At 36.7% G+C, this 25,998-nt stretch overlaps 1 protein-coding gene across 3 annotated transcripts; it reads left to right on the top strand.

Moving 5' to 3' along the window:
* Positions 1 to 1,031: 1,031 nt before the first annotated feature.
* Positions 1,032 to 24,142, top strand: LOC117402576 (ewing's tumor-associated antigen 1 homolog). 3 transcript variants are annotated; one of them, XM_034003882.2, is made up of 7 exons: positions 1,032 to 1,373; positions 2,603 to 2,740; positions 7,500 to 7,576; positions 8,081 to 8,193; positions 8,482 to 10,337; positions 13,749 to 13,876; positions 18,844 to 24,142. In XM_034003882.2, the coding sequence occupies exons 1-6, from the start codon at positions 1,220 to 1,222 to the stop codon at positions 13,871 to 13,873; spliced, it is 2,463 nt and encodes an 820-aa protein (XP_033859773.1). In that variant the 5' UTR covers positions 1,032 to 1,219; the 3' UTR covers positions 13,874 to 13,876; positions 18,844 to 24,142. The 3 variants fall into 3 exon arrangements, with proteins under 3 accessions (XP_033859773.1, XP_033859772.1, XP_058880405.1); XM_034003881.2 differs by having other exon boundaries at positions 18,839 to 24,142; XM_059024422.1 differs by lacking the exon at positions 1,032 to 1,373 and adding an exon at positions 1,430 to 2,113 and having other exon boundaries at positions 18,839 to 24,142.
* The last annotated feature ends 1,856 nt before the right edge of the window (positions 24,143 to 25,998 follow it).

Below are 25,998 nucleotides of genomic sequence, written 5' to 3'. Positions count from 1 at the left end.
TGTTTCGGGAAAGTACAAGCGGCAATAAATAAAAATATTTTTGTGCAGCAGCATTTAGTTTGGGTTTTGCATTTATTTACTGTATTTTTTTTTATTTTCTCTCATTTGAAGTTGCTCTTACTACTGATTTTATTGTATTTTACAATTGTATCTTTATCTGTAATGTGATACTTTGTAACAAATGTAAGTTGCCCCAGATAAGGGCGTCTGCTAAGAAATAAATACATTAATTAATAAATTAATAAATAATAATAATAATAATAATAATAATAATAATAATAATAATAATAATAATAATAATAATAATGAGTTTCCCAGGAAGAGTTCCCTTGTAATCAAATATTAAACTGTTTTAAAATTGAAAAGTTACAAAGCCTGCACTTATTTATTTACTTTGTATCCACCTAACCACAACATACCATGCCTTCAAACCTCAGTTAGCAAGTTTGCATGTAAAAAAACAAGGCCATGATTGTGGTCATCAGTTTAATGCAGTCAAGTTGCTTATGAATACCATGGCAATATGATCTTGTACTATAGACAGCAATTTAACAAACACAAAATGGAGGGATTGATGAAGTGACCCCAATGGAATAGACAGACTTGAACATGCGTTTTCACATCTTTACCTCTCCTGCCATTAGTTTTCATTAAGATGTACATAACACATGGCTGAAGCAGGATGCACGCTACAAACACTGTTACTCATGATTTCAGTATGCTAATACAATGCGTAACTTTTTTGTGAACTTTTTTTTTTTTTTTTTTTTTTTACAAAGGTATACCAAACGCATTTATTTCAGTTCAGGTGCCCGTTAACAGTTTTCAGCTGGTGATACCAGTGATATTCGTGGTTGTGGGCACCAATCACAGTTACAGATTACCTGTTGTGTTTTTATAGTGGAAGAACCCACTTTAAAATTGTTTTCATCTGAGCAAAGCGTTTGCAGTGGTGGATTGATTTAAAACGATTGGGATTGGGGTGTGTGTGTGTGTTGCTCTTTAAGAATGGTTTTGCCTGGTGCCGTTCGAGTACCCGTAATAACCAATCAGGGAGACATCCGGTTACAGTCTCGGCCAATGAGAAGTGGAGTTAAATCAAAAGCCAAAGATGGCGCCGAATCTCAACTAAGGAAAATTAAACTACTGCTAACGCGGTTAAACTGTGTTATTTTTAGTTTTTACAAAACGTGTGTTTGTGCAAACCATCGTCGATATAATGACGACATGGAGAAAGCGTTCCCATCTGGCGGTGTTGGAAGAAAAGGAAGAGCGATCAAAAGACACACGGAGGGCAAATACATCGAAAACAAACAAACTGAGCAGAGGCCTAAATAATACACAGTTTTCCTCTCCATCTACAAAAAGTGAAGGTCAGGGAAATGTAGTATTGCTACTGAGCGACCAGTAATCCTATCATGATTGAAAAATAACATACATGTGCCAGAGGGTAGCGTTCTGAAAGTCAGTGTCATAATTGTGCAAACCGTTTAGTTCACCGTGTGTACACTGTGGAAGTAGTATCGTGTTATGTTTTGTAAAATAAGAAATCATTAACAAATAGTATAAATAACTAATGTTAAGTTAGATTATTATTATTATTATAACTTGTCGTGCATTGGTTGTCCCTGTTGTTTTATTTTCCAGTTCATTTGCACTGCAGGCACACAATTCCATTGAACTGTCACGCCTGCCACTGTTTGCTGAACCTAACTGCAGCATGACATTATGTAGGGCTTTACTTTGAGGTTTTTATTTTCCAAATCTCTACCTCTCTTTACATGTTAATTATTAGTTGTTAAGCTGTCTCTGTATCCTAATAGAGAAAACTATTCATTAAAAACTGGGTTTAAGATTTTTTTTATTTTTTTGCTACAAATAAAGGATGGGCTTGCTGTCAGTGTACACTTCGTACTGGGCATTTTTATGCTGAAAAGAAAATCTATCAGGACAGCACTGTTAAATGATTGAAAATAACAAAAGCACAACGATAAACTAGTTGACTGCAAGAATAAAATGCAATTAGGATCAGCGATGAGCAATTAAAGTAATTTGTCAGGTGTGTTTGAAACAAATAAGGCGAAACAGAATCAGGCTCAGCCAAGATATGAAGGTAAAATTAACAGCTTTTTCTGCGCTTAATTAGGAAACAGAATCTGCTCAAAATAAGTTTAAAGGGACATGATCAAAAATAAAGCCCTACATATTATTATTTATTTATTCCTTAGCAGGGGCGACTTACAATAGTTACAAGCTATCACGTTACATAATATCATAATACAGATAAGAGCAGTTATGAAAGTACAATAAGATAAAAATTCAAGTAAGACCAAAATAAAGAATACAGTAAATTATAAGAGTGGGTTTGATTAAGAGCAGTTAAAGCTTATAGTAAATATTTGCTTAGTCATAAGCACTTTTTTCTGTAGCCCAAGGAAGAAAACAAATTAAAATATGATGGGATGTATTATTTTCACACTGTTTTCTCATAACTCCTTGTCCTTTTTTTAATTTATTTTTTTAAAACTTTGTGTGCTTAGATTATAAAACAATTTTGCAGTGACATTTTTTTTAAAGGGCTATGTATTTTATGTTTCCACAGATGATAAAACTCCTAAAAGATATCCAAGGACCAGTCATCACACATCAAGTTATGCAGTCTCTCCTTGTAATGACAATGAGTTGCATTTACAGCAAGATATATTTTGGGACCCATCTTCTCCAACAGTAGCCAGATTTGGTAAGTTTCTTACTACTTGGGAAGAGGTACTGTAGCTCCTGATTCCAGTTCTGTGATTAATATTAACCCAAATATGCTTGAATTGTAATTCCAATGGTGTTTTTACACTTAAAATTCAGACTTGAACTGGCTTTGGCTCAATCATATTAAAAGATTCTTATCATTTGAGCCACCCATTTACACTTAAGCATAGACCTAGGCTGGCTCTTCCCCTGTACACACGGCATAGTCCCTGAACTGTAGTCCATGTCTGATGATGTCATATCAACCGCCCCTTGTGTGGTGACATTTCCCCTCCCCAAAACAGGAGTGAAAGTGTTAAAATCAACAAGCCTGTCATTTGTGTCACTTTTGTGTTTCTACTTCAAGGTGGTCGTTCGATGCTAATTAGATTTAATTTTGCCATCAAAAATGGAGCAAAGCTTTGAAAACTTGCAAATCAGACATTGTTCTTGCATACATTTATTTATACATCAGTCTTGACAACTCTTCTTATATGTAAATGTAAACAATAACTCCAGTTTATTTTCTTACTCATGAAAAAGTTACGTTTGCTATATTACAAAAGCAAAAAAGAAACATCTGTGACTTTCAGTTGTGTAGCTTCCCCCCCCCCCAGAACTCGCATCACAGTAATATTGAATCGATGATACAATAAAAAAAAATAATGCCTTTCATAAATCAAAAGATTTCCTTCTGGGGATCGAATACAGTGCTTTCTTTTAAAATTTGTGCTTTTGGACCTGAAGCTAGTGCTTATACATATATTCACATCTAGGATTACCAGATGTCCTGACTGAAACTAAGCCTTTTTTTTTCTTCTTTCTTCAATTCACTGACACCGTTAAAATAATACAATCATAATTTAAAAATTAGTCGCAATTTAAAAAAATAATCTTAGTTAATCTTGGTTTTAATCGCATATTTAATTGATACAATTGCTGCATGCATCTCATTCATTTGTTTTATTACTGATATTATTATTATTATTATTATTATTATTATTATTAATAAAGTTCTTATTACATATAAGGCCTTACAATTGAATCTTTTAAATCCTGTTTGAAAACATATTTGTCTGAGTCTGTTTTTGTAGCTGGATTATATATTACACAGGCTATTTTTTTATATTTCTTTTGTAAAGAATGCCCTGGAATGCTTGCTTGAAGAGCGCTATACAAGTGATTATTATTATTATTATTATTATTATTATTATTATTATTATTATTATAATTCTTATTATTTATTATTATTATTATTATCATCATCATCCAAACAACAACCCAGCATGAAAAAACTGTTGTCCTATTTCTGGATAAATAGCGTTGCCCCTTCTTTATACATTTTATATTTATTTACACAGACTTATATAGAACATTCCAGCATTTGCTGTTAAATTGTTTGAACCAACTGCTAAATCACAGTGGAGTCAGTTTATTACTCACCTCAGTGCATTTAAAATTATACAGTATTTTCTTATCAATTTCCTTTAATATATATGTATTATTGTTTATAAGAATATATTTTTATAAAAATATTTATAGTAGTCATTAAACGGGTCATAGACATTGCTCTGTTTCATTTTGTTGTTCCTGGTTGCTGGCATATTATAGAACACTTTCTTTGACAAATCTATAAATGTTTTATATCAATCTATAGGTATGAACATTCAGTGTTTTAATGTAATTTACACCACGTTAACTGTATATATAAACACACACGTGTACATAATTATACATGACTGTATTATTTTTTTTTTGGCGACACAGTGTTTGTCAGGTTGAGATGAATTGATAAGTTTTCAGGTCCCAGTAATGTATAAACTGTCAGCATTAATATACTAAAAACTTTTGTATTCACTGATATGTAAATATATACGTATGCATTAGGGAAAAAAAAAAAGTGGAATTCACCAATGAAAAATATTCAGGATAAAACAGGCGATGCTGCTTTCGGTATGAGCACAAACAGACTAGATGCTGATAAAAGCACAGTGTATTAGAACAAAAATAAGTTAAAAAAAAAAAAAAAAGTCAAGAAAAATAGACAAATGCGAGTTAAAAAAAAATGAATCTCTAAAGAAATTAACGCGTTAATCGCAGAAGTTAACTGCGATTAATTGACAGCCCTATTAAAAATTTGACAATGGGTGTATTATTGCCGCTCAGAACAACCTGTTGTTTTCTTTCAAAACATATTAAATGTCCAAAAAAAGAACTGATTAGAAAAAATAGATCAGCTGTTACCATTTAAACATGTGATTTTATATACATAGTCAGAATTATTAATCACATAATTAGGGCTTCTGTTTTTTTTTATTTCATTTTCCGGTGCTTATTTTTTTAGGTATTTTCGAGTTATATGTAAAAAAATCTATTTTTTCCGGGGTTTTAGCTTTTTATGTGCCCTATGGAAGTATTGTTTTCGGTTACTTTAGTTTTTTTCTGTCACTATGTATAGTAACTCGACAGTACTTGCAATTGTACCTTCTTTCCTTTGTTGTCTTCCACAACAAAAACCTTATGGTCACGGTCATATTCTTTTGGGGTTTTTGTGCGTTTAGGCAATTCTTTACATTTCGCCACAATTTGCAATTCTGTTTTAAAATCCAGAAGCGTGTAATACTCTGTATCGTACTGTAATATAGCTTCAGAATATTGCGAGTAAGAACATCACGTTTTAAGTCTCGCAAGCATGTACAATCCTCCAATAGAAATTTAGGAATTTGCTGCCACTCAGTAGTTGGGTGGGTTTAAAGTATTCAGAACAAATCAATGTGAGATACAAGTCAGGAAGGAGGGACATTGCCCAACTGCACTGGGAACGTTTATTTATTTTTTTCAACAGGGAAAGGGGTCAGTGTAACCATTTCTAGTGTTTTTCCCAGTGTTTATTGAATATACAACGATTCCATTTTGTTTGTATTGGATGTTTTATTGTTTTAAATCGGTTGAAACCAAAAATCAGAAGCCCTACACAAAATTCATAAGATTGCACTTACACAACCTAACACATGACTGCTGTTAACTTCCTAATACTGTTTTGTACTTTTAAATTTGTTTTTTTAAAACAAGCAAAACTGGGACAATTTAACAATTGTACTGTTTCTGACCGGGACAAAAAAAACGAAGGCTGACAACTGTGACAATCCCAATTTTCCTGGGATGTCTGGTAGCCCTATTCACATCATGGCACTTGCGATTCAATTTCCAGAAACTTGCAGCTTTATTTTTCAAATTATATAATTGTTTGTGGCATGATGCATGTAATTAAACAAGCACTATGTGCAGGTCTAAAAGTATGTTACTTTTAAAACAAAGGACTTCGCACCATGAAGGAAACCTTTCATTTTCTTAGCGACTTTACTGTAATGATTTGTTTAATTCTAGATAGAGGTACCCACAAAACCAAACATTTCCTCGTACTGCTACGTATCAAAATACAATCGCAGGTTATACCTGGGATCCTTCAAGAAATAATATTTTTGGGGCTCCCGAGTGGTGCATCCAGTAAAGGCGCTCCGCGCGGAGTGCAGGATGTGCCCTTTAGCCTGGAGATCGCAGGTTCGAATCCAGGCTATGTCACAACCGACCGTGACCGGGAGTTACTAGGGGGCGGCGCACAATTGGCTGAGCTCTGCCCGGGTAGGGAGGGCTTAGGTCGGCAGGGGAATCCACGGCTCACCGCGCATCAGCAACCCCTGTGGCCGATAGGGCTCCTGTGGCTCTGCAGTGGAGCCGCCAGATCTGTGTTGTACTCCGGCACTATAGGTCTGGTGGCAATGCTGTGGATCTGCAGTGTGGAAAATGACGGCTTGGCAGGAGCACGTTTCGGAGGACGCGTGTTCCAGCCTCCGTTTCCCGAGCCGGTGAGGGGGTTGCGAGCGGTGAGCTGATGATACAGATAATAATTGGGCATGCTAAATTGGGGTGAAAACCGGGGTAAAATAATTGGCGACGACTAAATTAAAAATAAATAAATAAATAATAATATTCTTGATAATTTCATGGCAATAGGCTTGTTTCACATTTATTCCACACACAGAGAATTGTGAGAGTCTGGAACCAATTCCCCAGTAATGAAGCTGACACCCTGGGATCCATCAAGAAGCTGCTTGATGAGATTCTGGGATCAGTAAGCTACTAACAACCAAACGAGCAAGATGGGCTGAATGGCCTCCTCTCGCTTGTAAACTTTCTTATGTTCTTATTAAATGTATTTCCCCCATTATAGCACAAATATAAAAGTCTATTGTATTTTGGAATCCAATGCCTCTGTCTCTCTCAGCGTTCTGTCAGATATTTTTTGGTTCTGCTGTCCGAGTAACAATCATAACTTCCTGTTGCTGTTGTCTGTGCCTGTTTGACGCTAACAAGGGGTGTTGCATGCAAGTGTATATGGCAAACGTAAGCCATCTCAGTGACCGCTGCGTTCACAGTAGAGCAAAGAACAGACCAAAGTTGTCCCAGAGCCCCGCATTTGGAGCAGGCCACTTTTAGGATGGCTGGACCTAGGACAGCTGCGTTGACTGTCGGCTTAAAAGTGTCTAGTGTAAACAGGTTACAATGACCTGTATGTAGAACAATAGGCAATTCTGGGTTAAGTGTAACCTTCTCCCAACAGTTATTTTTGATGCATTGAAACTGTTCCACAGTTGACTTGATTTTTACAAATAGACAATACATAACAATAGTGTAAATTGTTTAGCAAGGTTGCCAATATTGTGCATGATATTTATTTTTGTGTTATGCATACTTAGGTAAAGGAGAAAAGAAACGTGCAGTCAATGGACGAGCTGTAGAAATTTCAGACATTGTGAATCGGATTGCACCCAAGGTAAAGGTTATGTTAAGGATCCTTCACTATGTAGTAATTCAACAAAGTGCTCTTGATTTTTAAGATTGCATTTGTAAATTAGGTACACACTTTAACCTTAATGTATACAGAACTTTTGATATTGAAACTTAACGTAACAAAACTGTCAATAATCTTTAGTGCCAATGTACTGTATATGTCTCTGACAGTCTGGATCTGGGGGTGCGATATACTGAAACTTGAATGTTAACTATGATGGTTGTGATGTGATTATCAAACTTTCTGAAGTCATTTGGCTTGGTTTCACAGACTCTGATTAGCACTAATCTCGGAATACCTTACCCAGGGTAACATTAGATATTCCAAAATTAGTGCTAATCTGGCTCAGGAAAACCAGCCACTGAAGTAAAGTAGTCTGAAATCAGTGATAATCAGGGTCTGTTAAACCATCCGATTTAAGTTTAACCGTGCTGTTTTGTATTGTCTACATTTAGATAATTGTGTTAAACATACATTTTATTAAAGGATGAAAAACCAGCCAGCCATGAAGTTCCACTGCTTGAAATGTGGATTGGTAACAATGCAATTCCATGCACTCCTGGGGTACTTCGGGTTAGACCAAAAAAACATTCCTTTAGGTGAGTTACTTAACCAGCTCAAGTAAAGTAGTCCAAACTAATCCAGGTCAATGAAGCAAGACATTCATTTTTCCAATCTAATGCCTGCAGGAACCATGTCTTGCTATTTCAGAGTTTTAGTATAGGGGTGGCCGTTTTGCTACATTCTCACATAGACAAACTGCTGAATGTAACGTTCAAAACAAAATGACACAGCCCAGCCTATTGTAAAACCATCCTGTATGGAAGAATGGACTATGTTTTGGTCATTTTAAGCTGTTTATTGATTGATTCATTGATTTTTCACAGGGCCAATGATGTGGAGGACCTTATGAAGCTAGCAAAACAGTTTGACAAAAATATGATTCAAGATGCTGAACAAGATCATGGCCGTGACCTAGAGAATTTTTTCCAGGATGAGAATGAAGACCAGATGGAATCAGATATGCATGAAAAAGTTCTTAGTAGCCAGAAATCGGTGAATGAGGAGGCAGAAGCAGATTTCATTGCCTTGTTTGATGGACCTACTCAGCTCTTGAGTGGTAGACTGAGTCAGAATTCGTCAAAGTCCTCACTTTCGTCACCAAAAAGAAACTGCATGTTTGGTGCAGAGACTAATGAAGTTGCAAAAAAAAGTACTTGTGAAGGGGGAGTGAACTTCAAATTTAATAAGCCTCCTGGGTTTGAAATAAAGCCTAATTCCTACCAAAATGAAACAGATCAATGTCCAACAAAGCATAAAACTGTTTCTCTATCAAAACATTTAAACAGATCAGAAATGGCCTCTAAAGTGTCATCTGTATGCACAAATGATTTTGATGATTGGGGTAGTGATGATTTGCTTGATGATTCTTTTCTCGTAGAAATTACTCAGAACCCTGAGCTGTTTGCATCTCCCAAAGGGACCCATGGTTCTAAACAGACAGGTGTTAATACTACCCAAAAACCTCAGAGTGTATCTGGGGAAAAGACGAACAAATGTATTGAAAATGGCAGAAGCGTGTCTTCTATGTTGCACAACGATTTAACTGGTAAGGAGTCTCAGCAGGTTGGCATTGATATGAATCCTGGAGAATTTCAAAAAACAAACAATCCTTGTGAAAAAGTAAAGAATAGAGCTAGTTTTATGCTGCATAGAAACGCACAGGTCCAAGCAGTTGAGAAAAGTGCAGAGAATATACCTAAGCGCACTGACTTTTGTGGATCTAATAAACCTGAACCACAGAAAAACTTGCAGCAACAAAAAGCATATAAATATGAAACCAGGTTCAACAAAGGGTCACCCAACACGCCTTCCAAAAATATACACAACTCTCAACAGGTTAAAAGTGGAAAAAGTAGAGCCAGCATGCAAAATGCAACATCTTCTGCTTCTACGTATAGGACATCAAAGTCTGTCAACCAATCTGTCAAATGTCAGCAAATCAGAGTTGAGGCACCAAAACAAACCACCTCTCTGGTTGATGACTGGAATGAATCCAAATTCCCAGATGAGGTTTTAATAGATGCTCTTGATGATGCTCTTTGGGACGATGATGGTGATGATGACTTGCTGTATCAGGTGTGTGATGATATGGAAAAGTTGACTGAGACTCAAGGCACAGGGCTTAGCACAAACATTGCACCATCTTCCGCAAAAAGCAGTAACTTCCAGCCGGTCACCTACCCAAACAAATTAAAATCTTGTCCAGCACCAAGTGCTGTTCGAAGCAATTGTGCTGCTCCTGAAAACCGTAACCAAAACAGAACTGTGGGAAACCCGTCAAATAAACCTCCAGCTACATTTAATCGATCTAATTCTTTACCAGCAAAGACCACTACGTTTGGAAAGGACTCGTCCATTAATGCAACTTTTTCTTTAAATCAGAAAAACCACACTTTGAATATGAATTCAAATCCGAGTGTGTTTGTGCCGCCTTCTGTTAATGACAACAAATCAAATGCATCCAAGTATGTATTTACAAAAATAAGGAGCACTTCTGTTGACGTTTCAAAAGTACAATGTAGTCAAATTACAGGACTTGCATCTGGAAATGAAACCTATATGCAAAGTTATAATAAAGGAACTGTCAAATTGCATCCATCTTCCAGTGGAATTACTGGTGCTTCACAGCACCCTTCCTTCAAAAGGCAACTTTCTGACTCAATCGTAGTGACAAGTAAAGGTGAGTTTTGTTTTTTAGTGGATTTTTAGTTCTGAGGATAAGTTCTTACTAATCTCTTTTTTTCAGTTATTTCTAGATGTGCATGTATGGTGTGTATTTATATTCTACAGTGTACTATAGAAGTAACAGACAACTTTAATATGTCAATTTTTTTCTTCAAATCCAGTTGTTCCTTTTTTTAAGAATGAAAATCCCTCTTTTTGCTAAATATTTTATACATACTTTACATGGACTTATTACGAAACAAATCACAAGATGTGGGTTGACTTTGTTCTGCATATAGAATGTCCTGTTTATGGCTGACCCAGCTTTTGAAAGATCTATTTCCATGCATTTTCATAAGCGTTTCTTTAAATAAACAGGACAGCGAAGCAGGCTTCCTCATTAAACTCATGCATTTCAACTCTGGATGCCTGGTTTCACTACACTTGCCAGTACTATTTGCTTGAGGGTAGCCTAGGACTGAATGGTCAGGGAATCTTACAGAAGAATTTGGAAGCTCCTGTACATGAATGTACCTTGTGTCCTGGTCCCTCACCAAATTACACAATTGAATATACAGTATTGCCCAATTGAACAACGGGGTACATTAAATACACCCTGAGGGAAAACCCAAGCAGTGTTATAGAGTTAAATGGTGGCTGTATTGCATCTGTAATACATAATTAAAAGTATACAATTTTATGCTGTAAAATATGTATTTTTTTGGTTGTTGTGTTCGGCATATGTGTTGCTTCTGTAGATGCCAGCAATAGCTGTAAGTGAGATCATGTCTTATAAATAGAGGTCTCCTTAAATTACTGAGAATTTACATGTTTTTCCATGGTAGATTATGGAATAAAATTAGGATTTCACTGACCTGTTTAAACATTTAAATCAACCTAAGCAGATAATATTTCAGACCACTATAAAAGCCTAAAAATAGTGGTACTTACTAAAACGGAGTGCTGTCATGCGTTAAAGGAAAGCGTGCAACATCTCCCAGCAGTTGCAGTTACAACACAGAGACATTCTCTGTCTCTGTGTTGTAAAGACTTGCCCATTGAGACTGCATGTTCTGCATCCACTGAACTGATTGGAAGTGTAAGGCAAAGCTTTGCCAAGTTATACAGATGTGGAAATCGATTAGACACAGTCCCAATACTCGGCTAACCAAGGGCATCTGGCATTCTTTAATAAAGGCAATATGTGCAGCACGTTCGCTGTCGTTTTGTTTGTCCCATCCAGGAATTTATTTTATTAATACCGAATCAAAAGAAAGAAAACATGCCTAATGCGGGTCTACAATTCTAACTGTGTTTAAAAAGTAAGCAACAGGTTGTTTGGACCGAGGTGGCTGTGCTAGATCGTACCTGTAGTACTCATTTAACTTGGCTATAACCGACAGGAATACTTTTTGTCTGCTCTGACTTTCCAGCTTGTTTTCTGAAAGCTGTTTGTTTCATGTTCAGTTTAGCAGCCTCTGTAGTAGCCTTTCGTTTAATGTGTGGTTCTGAAGCTAAATAGCGATCGATCGTATTTTCTCCAAGTCACATTACAATATGTGCAAAACAGTTTACCTTCATCTGCATATAAAGTTTTTTGGGGAAATTTCTTGACACGATCACCAGCCGAAATATACTTTGCTTTTTCTTGCTTTGTTGTTTTACATCCAATGCTGAAAACTAGGTTTTAGCAACCTAAATCAAAATAACAATGCAACACTGACTTTGTCCCACATCCTGTATAATACAGGTCACAGAAAAGCCAGTACAGATGCACTGATAGGCTGATTTAAACACAGTTACGTGAACAGTAAACAATACAGACAATACAACATTAACATGTAGTTTAAAAATACATTGTATAGAACAGTAATCATGTTTTTATAATTATTATTATTATTATTATTATTATTATTATTATTATTATTTCTTTAAATTTAGTCGTTGCCAGTTATTTTTATTATTGTCTACCAATTTGGAATGGCCAATTATTTTTAGGCTCAGCTCACCGTTACCACCCCTGCGCTGACTCGGGTGGGCGAAGACGAACACACGCTGTCCTCCGAAGCGTGTGCCGTCAGCCGGACACTTTTTTTCACACTGCAGACTCACCATGCAGCCACCCAAGAGCTACAGAGTCGATGGACAACGCAGCTCTCGGGCAGCTTACAGGCAAGCCCGCAGTCGCCCGGCCAGACTACAGGGGTCGCTGGTGCACGGTGAGCCGAGGACACCCTGGCCCGATCTAACCCTCACCCCTCCCTGGGCGGCGCTCGGCCAATTAAGCGCCGCCCCCTGGAAGCTCCCGTCCCTATGTTTTTATAATTTAAATAAAAATACACATTGTTTATTTACACGTAACTGAGGCTGCTGCGAGTAAGCTTGTATTGCAGCAGCACTAACTGCAGTGGATTTAGGCAAAACAAAACGTAACAGTCACCATTCCATGCAGGTTATCGGTCACAGTCACATTTTACTACTACAAACATTATTATTATTAATATTAATAATAATAATAATAATTATTATTATTATTATTATTATTATTATTAATATGAACATGCGCTACTCAAGTGACCCCGGAGATTGGATGTGCCTCCATGATACATCAACAGTCACTTGCACAGTTTGCATTCATCTTTTATTTTTTTTTTTTTTTGGTCGTCTGGGCATTTAACAAAAAAATCCCAAACAGCAGAGTGGTTTCAAGACATTTCTTTCAATACAGCTTATGCTATACAGCGCTTTGCTGTCAAGATGGCGAATGAAGAAATTAAAGTGCTGCCTCTGGTTAACATGAGCTGGGGGGGAGGGGGCGGATGGTGCTCAGTTTTTGAAGTAAAAATTATTAGTGTTAGCGTATATTTTGTATGTTTCAAACATATTCTACCATAGCTCTTCTTTTACTGTATTGTACACCAGGTATTCAGTACATATTTTACTGAAGCATTACAACCACTATAGGTACCCCCCCCACCCCCTCGTGCTTTGGCATAATATACCCTGCTTCATACATGGCAGCGGCGCAATATAGAGTTGCTACGTATAACGATTTGATAGTGAATTTTAATGCAACAACTTTTGTTTAAATAATATGCATTATACAAATCAAAAGATCGAATTTTGCATGTGAGTGGCATTTAAGATGTGATTTTTAGTATTTACACATTGTCAAATGTTTCTGTTAACAGAGGGGGAAAAAAGTGCGTGAATAGCATCTGACAAACCTTCGAAGGTTTAAAACAATCTTCGAATGCCTGGCTAGCGAACAAACCTTCTAACACAACCCTACTTCGTATTAGTCCGCTATGCATTGGCCCCTAAAGAGGTGAATTTCAGTGTGACCCCTCAATTTTCCAATTTGTGAAATCGCAAATTTATAAATACTAAATTGTTTCACTGTTTCTTTTTCCAATTTTTTTTTTAGCTTTTATAACCAACAAGAGGACTGTAAAATGTTCTCAAGAAGAGATTGAAAGAAAGAAACATGAAGCACTGGCACGAAGACGGATGAGAACAGAAGCGTCTCTTCAGAATGGTGCACCAATGTGATCAGTAAGCACTTAAATCAATCAATCTTTATTTTATATAGCACCTTTCATAGTGGACCACCATCACAAAGCGCTTTACAAGATGCAGTAACAAGAAGAAAATCCATAATACATTAAATACAGTGGAAAGTGCATAATACATGATCGTAGCATAATACATAAAATAGTACATTAAATACAGTGGAAAGTGCGTAATATATGATAGTAACATAATACATGAAATAGTAGCAACAACAAAGCAGCTAATGGCAGATATCAGGCTTAATGATAATGGAAAGCAAGAGAGAACAGGTGGGTCTTGAGAGTTGATTTAAAGCGTGCGACGGTGGGAGCATCATGCACCAAAGCTGGGAGAGAGTTCCAAAGACTCAGCGCCATGAAGCTAAAGGAGCGTTCTCCAAGTGTGGTGCACTTCTGCTTGGGGGATAACAAGCAGGCCAGAGTCGGAGGACCTAGCGGGTCAGCAGGTTGAGGAGGTACTCGGGACCTGTGTGATGAAGGGCATTGTAGGTGAGCAGGAGTTTTGAAAATAATCCTGAACTTTACAGATAGCCAGTGCAGCTGGACAAGTCAGGGGGTGATGTGATCACATTTTTTAGATCTGGTAAGGATCCTGGCAGCGGCATTCTAGACTAGCTGCAGTTGGGTTTATAGTGCGTGCCGGGAGACTACCATATAGTTCAGGTTCAAATCCCACCTCAGCCACTGAGTCATTGTGTGACCCTGAACAAGTCACTTAACCTCCTTGTGCTCCGTCTTTCGGGTGAGACGTAATTGTAAGTGACTCTGCAGCTGATGCGTAGTTCACACACCCTAGTCTCTGTAAGTCGCCTTGGATAAAGGCGTCTGCTAAATAAACAAATAATAGAGAGTTGCAGTAGTCGAGTCAAGACAAATGCATGACAAAGTATCTCCGCATCTGGGAGGGAAAGGTAAGGACGGACTTTGGAGATGGTAGAAGGAAGATTTGACCACGGAGGAGATATGGGCATCAAAGGAGAGGTTACTGTCAAGAAGTACACAAAGGCTTCGTACTGTGGGGGAAGGCAACAGCAGACAGTTTCCGAGGTTCAGGGCAGCTATATTTAGGTTAAGTTGAGTTTTAGATCCTACTAGAAGGAGTTGAGATTTGCTAGTGTTCAGCTGAAGAAAATTGGCAGACATCCAGGCCTCGATGTCTTCAATGCAAGCCGAGAGTTTCAAGTAGAGTTTTAAGTAGAGCTGGTGTTGTCAGAGTGAAACATGAGGCTGTGTTGGCGGATGAGGTGGCCCAAGGGAAGCATGTAGATATTGAAGAGAAGGGGCCCAAGAACAGATCCTTGGGGGACACCACAAGTGACTGGGTTTGCAACACCACTGTGTCCCGCATAGAAAACAGACTGCAAGCGTCCGAATAGGTAAGAGGACATCCAGGAGAGACAGGTTCCAGAGATCCCAGCATACTTCTGAAGGCGGTCAAGAAGAATGCCATGATCTATGGTGTCAGAAGCAGCTGTCAGGTCAAGGAGGACAAGCAAAGAGGGAGCATCAGCATTGAGCAGGAGATCATTCACAATCCGGAGCAGAGCAGTTTCAGTACTGTGATGCGGCCGGAAACCAGACTGTGGAGATTCAAGCAGATTGTTGTCCGTGAGATGTTTCATCAGCTGACTGGCTACGGCCCTTGCAAGAGTTTTTGAGAGAAAAGGGAGATTGGAGATGGGACGGATATTAGATAAGCCGGGTGAAGGGAGGGTTTTTTGAGTACCGTCATAACTCGGGCAAGCTTAAGGGCAGCAGGAACTGAGCCAGAGTCCAGGGACAGGTTGAGAGTGTGCTTAATAGAAGGAGCAAGATCAGAAGCACAGAGACGGACAAGGTTAGTCGGCCAGGGGTCCAGGAGGTATGTGGCAGTAGTTGATTTCAACAGTAAGCAGGAGCCACTTGAGCCATATCATTGCAAAGAACTGGAGAGCTGAAGAAAGGACAATACCTGTTTCTGCCAAATGTCTGGATTCTGAATTTACTTTAGAGCATTAAATCATCTGGGCAATTGCAGCCTTATTACTTGCTGCTGACCTGTTTTTTTAAACAGAAAAGGAGCCGACACCTTAACAGTTTTTATTTTTCAATTGTAGAGCCTAGGCCACAGATTTTTTTTTCTTTTTATGAGGGAATGCATTTTCTCAGGAACAGTGCTTCTGGGACACAGAAAGAAAAAAAAAAAACTAAAATGAAATGGGTAATGTATTTGAGAGGTAGAGAAAAAAAAACAACTTTGTTTCACCTTAACAATGAAAAGTACTTTTAAACATTTAAAGCTCCTGCTAGTGATTAAACTTTAACTGTTCTACAAACGGCTGTATTGAAAGCGGACCTTTCAGGAGCAAAAGACAATTTCTAGCAAGACAAAAGCACAGGTTTAGAAATAGTATAAAACCTTGAATCCTATAAATATAGTTCACCTAATTGAGCCAATTTAAAAGCCTTCTGGGACACTGAGTTGTATAACCTTGGAGTGCACTTTTAGAATTTGGTGTACTAACTTTGTTGGTTGGTTGGATAGTTATGTTATTTAAGACAAATTCTTAAATGAAGACTTAAATTACATGTTTACTGCTTTCTTTAAAATCAGTATTAACTTTTCAAACTGTAGGAGTGGTTTTAGTGCTCCCTTGTTACTTTACAATTTGATAGTTCACAAATTCAGTTCATTCATATTTAGGCCATGTTGACAGTAAATTGTAAAAATGCTATATTGTACTTAAGTGCCCTTCACTGATTCACTTTTTTCAATATTTCACAATTTTTTTGTGCAAGTCAAAATGTGGACTAAAAGCATTGAAAAGGCAAATGCTATTAAGTGATTTTGTGGGTTTGTAAACTTTAGTATCTTAAATTTAAATAGATGGGTTAATAAAGTTTGAAAATGTCATTCCATAAGAACTAGGTTCTGAGTATTTCACTGAAGTGTGTAACTTGCTACTTGTTTTATATGTAGCCTCTTACTGCAGTGCCATTAACCATGCTGATATCTTGTTTATGTGCATCAGTTCTCACTCTAAAATTAGTGGAATTGATCACCACTTTAGCTAAAAAATAAATAAAAATGGAATGGTCACTATAGTAAAGTGTAATATGTACATGCGAAAACAATAGGCTTATAAATGAGTTGCAAGTCATAAATTAAAGTATTTTAAAATTAGTGCTGGGACGAACACAGGATTTTCATGTTCGGATATTCGCTCATAATTTAAATATTCATTAGGATATTCGTTCATTTTCAAAAAGTAAAAATGCCATTAAATTGCTCTGAATGCCGGCAGAGACAGCAGGTGCAGGGTGGCGTGGCCCCTGTGTGTGTGCCTTTATTTTACAGCAAGACATTACAATACGTAACATGTAAAGTAGAAAAACATCCCAGGAGTAAAGAATATGTTGTGTAGGCCTTACTTTACCCCAGTGAATTAACTACAAAACAAAGAATGACAAATAGCAGTTCAAGTTAAACGTTGTTTTGTATATTCCCGAAATAAATAGTACATAAAGTTGAAACCGCATTTTTTTTTCCATTCCTTACCATTGATGTTTCTTCACAGTAAACGGTGGCCATAGACACGTTTTCTTAAAGTAATAACATGAAGTTTACTTGTGCCTTTTTGTAGCTGAAGAAGCAAACGAAAACTGAAATTGAACTTTAAACACTTCAAATAAAACAAACGTGGAAATGCCGTTGGAAAACGAAGGGGAAAAAAACTCACCGTTTTCTCACTTACTTATTACATTCCACATAACAGAAAGTCTAACAACAAAAATATAATATATAAAACCTATATAAAAATAACTTCACAACATTTCCAGCAAGTTGGGCACAGTTTAAGCGAGGCATTTCAGAATGACGTGCTTGTCTTTTTTTTTTCTGTCGCATGAGATTCTGACTCGCTGTAAATCAGCACGATGCTTTTTTGATCCAGATGGCTTTCCATAGAGATCATTATGCATGCGCATAAACTGGTTTGTTTACTTTTTGATGTCTAAAACTTTCAAATAGAGGCTCAAGAGCTGCTGTGTTGATCCTATGTTTTGTGTGTGTGTGTGTGTGTGTGTGTGTGTGTATATATAATATATATATATATATATATATATAGGTGAGTTATTTATAGGTCTGTAATTACTTTGGGAAATTGAATGGGGTTTTGTCTCGTTATCTGCCTTCTCCCTCTTTCATAAAACAATAATCAATAAACACAGCTAAAACTAAAGCCTGTCAATAATGTCAATAATACTCTGTACTGCAATTTTGTTTATTAATAATAATAATAATAATAATAATAATAATAATAATAATAATAATAATAATAAACTTTTTGTATAGCACCCTTAAAAGCAGTCATCTCGGAGCACTTCATAATTAATAGTACAGCAATAAATAAACAGATTATACATAAAGCACAAAGAAATAAAACAATCATAAAAATGCCTTTCTAAAAAAGTCTTTAAATTAACATTGAAAACACTCAAAGAAGCTGAGTCCCTGATCTCTGGTGGAATAGAGTTTTTAAGGGTTTCTTGTGACTGTTCAAGGGCATCTAAGAAAAAGTTTTGTCAGCAGCACGATTATTTTTAATTGCCTACATGCAAGCATGTATAGTAGACACATCTGCATTTGACCTGGCTGTTGCTACAGCACTGTAAGGCATAAATATCCACCAAACAAATTGAAACTGCAGTGTTAAAACAAATTACATAAGGAGTATGCTTCTCTGTGGATTTGTTGTGATTACATATCTTATGGCTGCCAAATTGAGCACATTTCTAGATCATGTTGATCAAATGAGACACATTTCTCTTACCACTTGTAATGTGGAGGTATGCATAAGAAGTAATCTCAAGACTACATTTTTGCTGCGCCTGATAGTCTTGTCATATGTTGGCATGAGCCTTCCATTTGTGCAGCGTGTTGATTTTTTTTTTTTCTAATTACCAGTACAGTTCCATGTGGTGTGCTGAGAGAACCATTTCAGACTGGCGAAGCTCCAGCACACAGCAAAGAACCCAATTGAGAGGTTACCGTCTTGTAGATGGTAACGAGTGCAGCTGCCATAGACGTCCATCATCAACATGCCAGAATGACAGATGACTTCAACACGTTTTCATGCAACTTCATGCATCTTTGACTCGCATGCTCAGATAAAGTCTTGCTGTAGACCATTGGATACAGCATCTTCTTTGATGGGACAACCTTTTCTCTTTAACATATTAGCAAGTAATTTGATCAGTACTCTCCTGTTCTGTTAAGATTCAAGCCAGTGAATTACATCTGCTGAAAAAGAAATGGTGTACATTTTATGAAAGAGAATGCTAGTGAAAATAGTATATATAATAATGTACATTCTGGATTCACCAGTTGACTGTTGTAACACAAGGGTTAAGATTCTTGAAATACAAATACTTGTATTTCAGGGAAACAATATACAAATTATACAGTTTGTGACCTTATGGACCCCCTATGAAAATCATCTGCAGTTAAACTGTATTTATTCTGGACAGATTACTATGTAGATGTACTGGTCTCTTTACATTGAGCAGCTTACATTTAGGGGACATCATTTGTGGTCAGCATTCTTGCAGGAAGTGTCCAAAACTGGACAAAAGATTTCCAAATGTCAACAGGAATTTGACAGTTGTAGCAACAGTACTCACATAAATTATCATTGCTGATCATGCTGAATGTCTATGATATTGATTTAATATAAGGGGTTCCTAAAAGGACATTAGGCTTCCAACAAAGTAAGTATGCTACAAACACTTAAGTAACTGAGTTAAAGAATCCGAGGTATTTCAAGGTAAATTGCAAAAACTGTGTTCAATGTATCAGCTAATGTGTTTACTTACAGTAAATATAGTTTGTTTTTACATTAGTTATTTCTTCATGTAACTTGTTCTAGAAAGTTATTAGTTTGAAACAAGGTTGAAGTACTGGGAGTAAGTCCTCCCCCTTTTTGTTTTAGTTGTTGCACAATTCTGGGGGATATCTTTTGTCATTCTTCTCGAATTTGCTGGATGGAAATCAGGGATTTGGATCATGAAAGTAGATGTTTCCTGCTCAGTTTTAACAGATTTAATAAAAATCAACATTCACTGCTTTATACTTGATGTACTCATATGTATGTTTGTGATTATATATTTTCGATAATATATTGTTAAAACAATTTAAAGGTGAACTCTGACAATACATTAACTATATCGACTATTAAAAATAAATGTTCATCTCTATTAAAGCAATTCAAATTGAATTGCTTTTGTGTAATCAAGTACTTAGTAATGAACATATAATGCAACCAGATTAACATTTTTAATACAGTATCTTAATTCCAGTGGCAGTTACACAAAACTGTAAAACATGACTATTCTGAGCCTTTTCTGCTCACAGTGCGAGAATAAAGCATGATCTACCAGCTGCAGACCTGCTGATAGCTGTTCAGTGTAATATTGACATTTGCAACAGACTTGACCAATACAGCATGCAATACATTCACATGTACAATGATTATTTAGCTATTTCTCTGATTGCTGCATAGATTTTATTTCTTTGACATTCACATTTGGTCACACTGAAAACCACATGAGTTTCTTATGGCAAGCCCCTCAAAAACTTCTTTTGCACAGTACAGAGTTCCTTAAATGGTTTTTAAAATGAAAATGACAATTTAAGATTACTTAAGACTACACACCCTTACATTAAATATCTGGTTTGGTAACTTTACTGGGTGTTTTTTTTTTTCTTCTTTCTGAAACCAATTTGGAATTTGCTATAAGAATGTAACTCGGTGTGCTTACTTTTGTAAAAAACTTTTTTTTTTTTTTCTATTGGCTTACATTATAGACTTTACAGTTATGATAGCTACCTAATCCTCTACCTTTCAAACCCCTTTAGGATCTAAAATTACCTATGGGATTTAACTGACCACAATGTGTAACACTTGGGCTAGAAAGTTCCACAACATATTAGATAGAAACCTTGTGTTTGGCAAACATTCACGCTAAAGTATTCATATACATCATTGGCCAAGCACGGTTAAGCAATCCATGCGGTCACTGCTGGTTTAATAGGTAGAAAGAGTATGTGACTTTCAGGACTGAGTCGTTGATTTAATTTGTAATTAGTAAATACAAAGTTGGAACAAAAAGCTCTCTAGCCCAGGCCTGGCAATTTTTCAATGTATGTACTGGGGGTGGTCTCGCAGGGGATCTCCATTACTCCAGTGCATCATGCTTTACCTGACGGTCATAGCCTGACCGGAACTGGAAGCAAAACCATACGTGTTCATGCTCTACAGCTATGACATATGCTATTGGATAACCAACGACGCCAACAAAAACTAACAGGAAATGTCCAGTAAATCTTACCTAACAACCTAATCTAACTGTCAATTTCTAAGTCTCACATTTTCCGACATGAAATACACACACTATATTATAAAAGGGGTTTGGGGTATTTTATGTTTCTTTCCTCAGCATTTAATGATAAAAACAAAATATCCCCAATGAACTTCTGAGAGGGTTCAAATGATGAACACAGAAAACAAGTGATTGGTTACTGAGAAGAGCTAACATGTGAAAACTCCAACTCCCAGGCTTTATTAAAACAATGTATAAATAACTTGAGTTAAAACTTTGTGAATAGGGCCCTGCATTACTGATTTCCACTCATAAGACTTAAGTCATGCAACTCAAGTTTGTTTTGATAGGTCTGAAATGAACAGATTACTTTTTAAGTATGACTAATATTTTGGTATGAGAAAAAAAGCTGCAGTTGTCATCAAGGTAAACGAACTGTGAACATTCTCCACAATGCAAGTTATTAGTAGCCAAGATATTTTGCAACAAAGCTTATCCAAGAGTTTATTTTCCTGCAGGCAAAGGTATGATAAAATGCATTTCTTGGCAAGACATTTTCTGCTTAAATATCGGGCCAAGTTTTTTTTTTTTTTTTTTTCTCTAATACATGAAATTATTTAGGAGAATTCCATCCTTTAGGAAATGATGCCAGGGAGTTTTTTGTTCATCTTTCAACAGCCATAGACCTCAGGTCTTTACTGATCCGTAATGCAATTGCAAATTAACTCAAATGATACTTGTCAAAACTCACAATTAAAAAAAGATTGGTAACACAGAGAGAGATCTAGTGATCTTTCAGTAGTTTCATTATGTTTCAACAAGTCTAAGTAGAAGAAGAAAACATGCTAATTGGATTTTAGTACCAACACTGAAGCGTTTTGTTTATCTTCACCTGGGCCAGTACATCGAACATGAGTAAAATACTAGATTTTTTTTTTTTTCATGGCAGACAAGATCACTTATGAAAAATAGCCTCATTCTTTCTTTCATCCTCCTTGTCTGCAGTCGGTGATGCCTTACTGTGTCAGACGTTATACTCCCATCTATGCCTTCATTCACTATTCATCCCTGTCAGGAATGTTTATGAGAGGTCTCTATTTTTCCTGTCTTTGGGTAAAAACCTGTTTTTCCAACTCCAAGCTGCCCACTAACAGCATGTATATGTTATCTTTTTTTTTAATGCATTTTTTTTAATCAAAATAAAAGGTTGTCTTATTGTAGGAACATAAATCCAAAACGGTGACCACTAACTAAACCTTATCAAATGGAAACTATGAAAGCTGAAGTTTGTTAAAAATAAATCTTTTAGTAGCATTGTCCTTGATAGAGGCTTCTGCCAACACCTTTGCGGTACATGAATTCAACTCAGCTTCTATTTTTCACATACAATAATAAGCCCATCTGTTATAATGATGTGTTGACAGTTATTCCTCAAAACAACTGTACGGCATGCAGTTAGCATTTTGAAGTTTTTTGCAACTGTATTGCTCACAGGACTACTGGTGTGTAATGAAATGATGACAAATGACTGTCAGTTTAAATGGGGCACATTTTGTTTACCCTTTAGTAAAGGACAGACATTTACCCGACACATTTCTCTGAGATTTAATTGATTGAATAGACAAGGCTTAATTACAAACCTGCAAGTTTCTGTTTTTTAACCCAATACTGCAGTGCACAGGTTCCAATGTTTGGAATTCAGCTTTACTTAAAGAAAATTCAAGAAAACAGGCTTAGTTTGAATTAACTTGGATGACCTAGAGCTACTTGGGACTGGCATCATGCTGTTTGTTTAGATGCATTGGGCTCTATTTTCCACTGTGCTGTGTAAGAAAACAAGGCCTAATATTTTTTAATATCTTGAAATTCACTACTACTAGAGTTTATGAATTAGCCCTGATACAGATTAACATAAAGTAAAATACTATTAACCCTGGACAATTGCCGTTGTTAGCCCTCTCTCTCCACTGTGATGAGTTTCACATAAAGTTCCACATATTACCCCAAAAAACCAACCCCAGCCCACAATAGATACATTCTACAACCCCCAACTCTGCTGCACATTCCTCAGATGAGCTGATAAGATAAGAGAGAGAGGCACACACACAGGGATGGAAATAAGACTCCTATTGCATAGCATGTTCACCCATTTGCCCCATAGCAACCATTACATGTATTGCACCAGTTCAGTTCTCTGCAAGAACAAGTTAGTCAATTAAATGATTATTAAAAGTATATTACAAATATTAAAATTGTCAAAAGTACCAGATGTTACAGCTATAATGATAAGGCATGATTTATTTAAGGACCAAAAATTACTATAATCACACAAATATGGTAAGTACACTGTTCCATATTTACTTTTACATATTGCAGTCCCTTATACTGGGATGTTTAACTTAAATTAGTTATTTAAAATAGATGTCTGCACAGGGTCTATCCAATTGATCTAAACAGCTGTGTATCTAAAGTTATACACATTTTTAGAGTAGTGTTGAATAACCTTTTTTTTCATATAACACTGTGACACAATTTACTATATATATTTTGGATTTTATGCTATGTTTATTCTATTGACTTACTTGGTTAAGTGAAGGATTGGTTGATTGATTGAAATCCAACCATATAATGGTTCACTGGATCTAAGGTAAGCATTCTCTGAATTCAGCTATTTAATTTATATTTAAATACATTTTATTTTCCTTCCAGTGTACTTACATAAACCAAATGCTGCTGAGTATCCCCTATATCACCTCAGGTAATATTGGGCTTTTTGTGTACCAGGGTTGTGGATATCAAAAACCAGTACATGTGAGTCACCTTAGTGCATTTCTGTCAATAACAAGCTGTACAATGTCATTTTGATCAATTGAATAAATCTGTTTCTGAAGCAATTTTGAAGTCAGTTTTGTTGTTAATCTATTTTGCTTCCTTACTGCCTTGTGGGAATCTTAGACTGTGCTATGATCAGTGTTTATAGCATTTGGCAGTTTGTCAGTAGATACTTTACCTGGATATGGTTAATTAATTTCAGCAGTAGATGAAGCAGATATTGTATGTTCGTTACGGGATATTGCAGATATAATTCAAATATTTGCTACACATACTCATTTGGACCAATCAGAGCACAGAAATGACTAAGTGTACCAATTTTAATTGGTACGTGTTCTAGAAAATGACACAAGCTACGTATTTCCTACGTTGGTGTCTAGCCATTTTACATTAGTGGCTTGTCATGACAACGTATTTGCTTGTATTCGCTTCTTATTCACAACGTAATTGGCACAGTAGCCAATAACCTTTGATGCATCATTTAGACAAGAAGACATCAATTTAAAAGAAGGAATATTGCAAATACGACGGCTGTGTGATTTTTATAAAAATAAATGCTCAGTAATCGGATCTCACTAAGCAGCGAATGGCAAAATAACACAGAACACATTTCAGTGTAGTTCTCAAACTTAACGGACCGATAATAAAAAATAAAAATAAAAACCATTTGCACAGTGGACTGGCTCAGCGAGAATGGAAATACCCAAACGGCAATGAACAGTGAGTAAGCAAGATTCGCAAGAACCGGACTTTTGCTGTCCGGTCAGTGGTTCTGACCGTAAACGGTACAAATTCCCTTAAAACTGGATGTCCGGTTCAAAACTGCACAGTTGGCAACCTCAGTCTCCTGCTTTACCGTCAAAAATAGTAAGGGTTATCAAAATTAATATTATTATTATTATTATTTTATTTTGTATAGCGTCGGGGCCATTTCGTTACAATATTTGCCAGAAGCCCCGCCAACTATTGAGACCCAGAGTTTATTATGTAACACCACTAACATCTTCAAGTACTTCAGATGCAATCATGGAGAAGAAGCCACTAACATACAACTTTTAGCATTAACATAACTAAATTGCAACATTCCAGCAACATTGTTACAAGGTTGTGTCAGTGGGTATTAAGTAACAGTTTTATTTTATAACACAATGTCACTGTATTGCACACCCCCAAAGTATAAAGCAAAAGTAAACAAGGATTTGCAAAATGTTAGAAAATGAACAAGCAGAAGAACGAATCTGCATTGGAAAACTGAATTGCATCTGCCACTGTTAATAATAGTAATAAAAACAATAAAATCCACTAAAAAGACCACATCCAGTGTAACACACATTGTATTATTATTCATAACTCGCCGTTTACAAAAGACCCGGCGATTATTGGAAGTTTTAGGGTGACAGAAATAAAATTCAAAAAAAAAAATACTACAGGAAAAGTAAAGGCATATAAAACAGTGTACAAACAGTTAAACAATTGAAAAAAAGTATCTTTTGAGACGGCTTTTTTTTTTAATTTGCCAATTATTTTTTATTATTTTTCTCCCCAATTTGGAATGGCCAATTATTTTTTTAGGTTCAGCTCACCGCTACCACCCCTGCGCTGACTCGGGAGGGCAAAGACGAACACACGCTGTCCTCCGAAGCGTGTGCCGTCAGCCGGACACTTTTTTTCACACTGTGGACTCACCATGCAGCCACCCAAGAGCTACAGCGTCGGAGGACAACGCAGCTCTCGGGCAGCTTACAGGGGTCGCTGGTGCGCGGTGAACCGAGGACACCCTGGCCGACCTAACCCTCCCTCCCCCTGGGCGGCGCTCGGCCAATTGAGTGCTGCCCCCTGGAAGCTCCCGTCCTCGGTCGGCAAAGGAATAGCCTGGACTCGAACTCGCGACATCCAGACTATTGGCATATCTTG

The sequence above is a fragment of the Acipenser ruthenus genome, chromosome 5 (genome assembly GCF_902713425.1).
Source record: "Acipenser ruthenus chromosome 5, fAciRut3.2 maternal haplotype, whole genome shotgun sequence".
NCBI classification, from domain to species: Eukaryota; Metazoa; Chordata; class Actinopteri; order Acipenseriformes; family Acipenseridae; genus Acipenser; species Acipenser ruthenus.
This window is presented reverse-complemented; position numbering and strand designations above follow the sequence as displayed.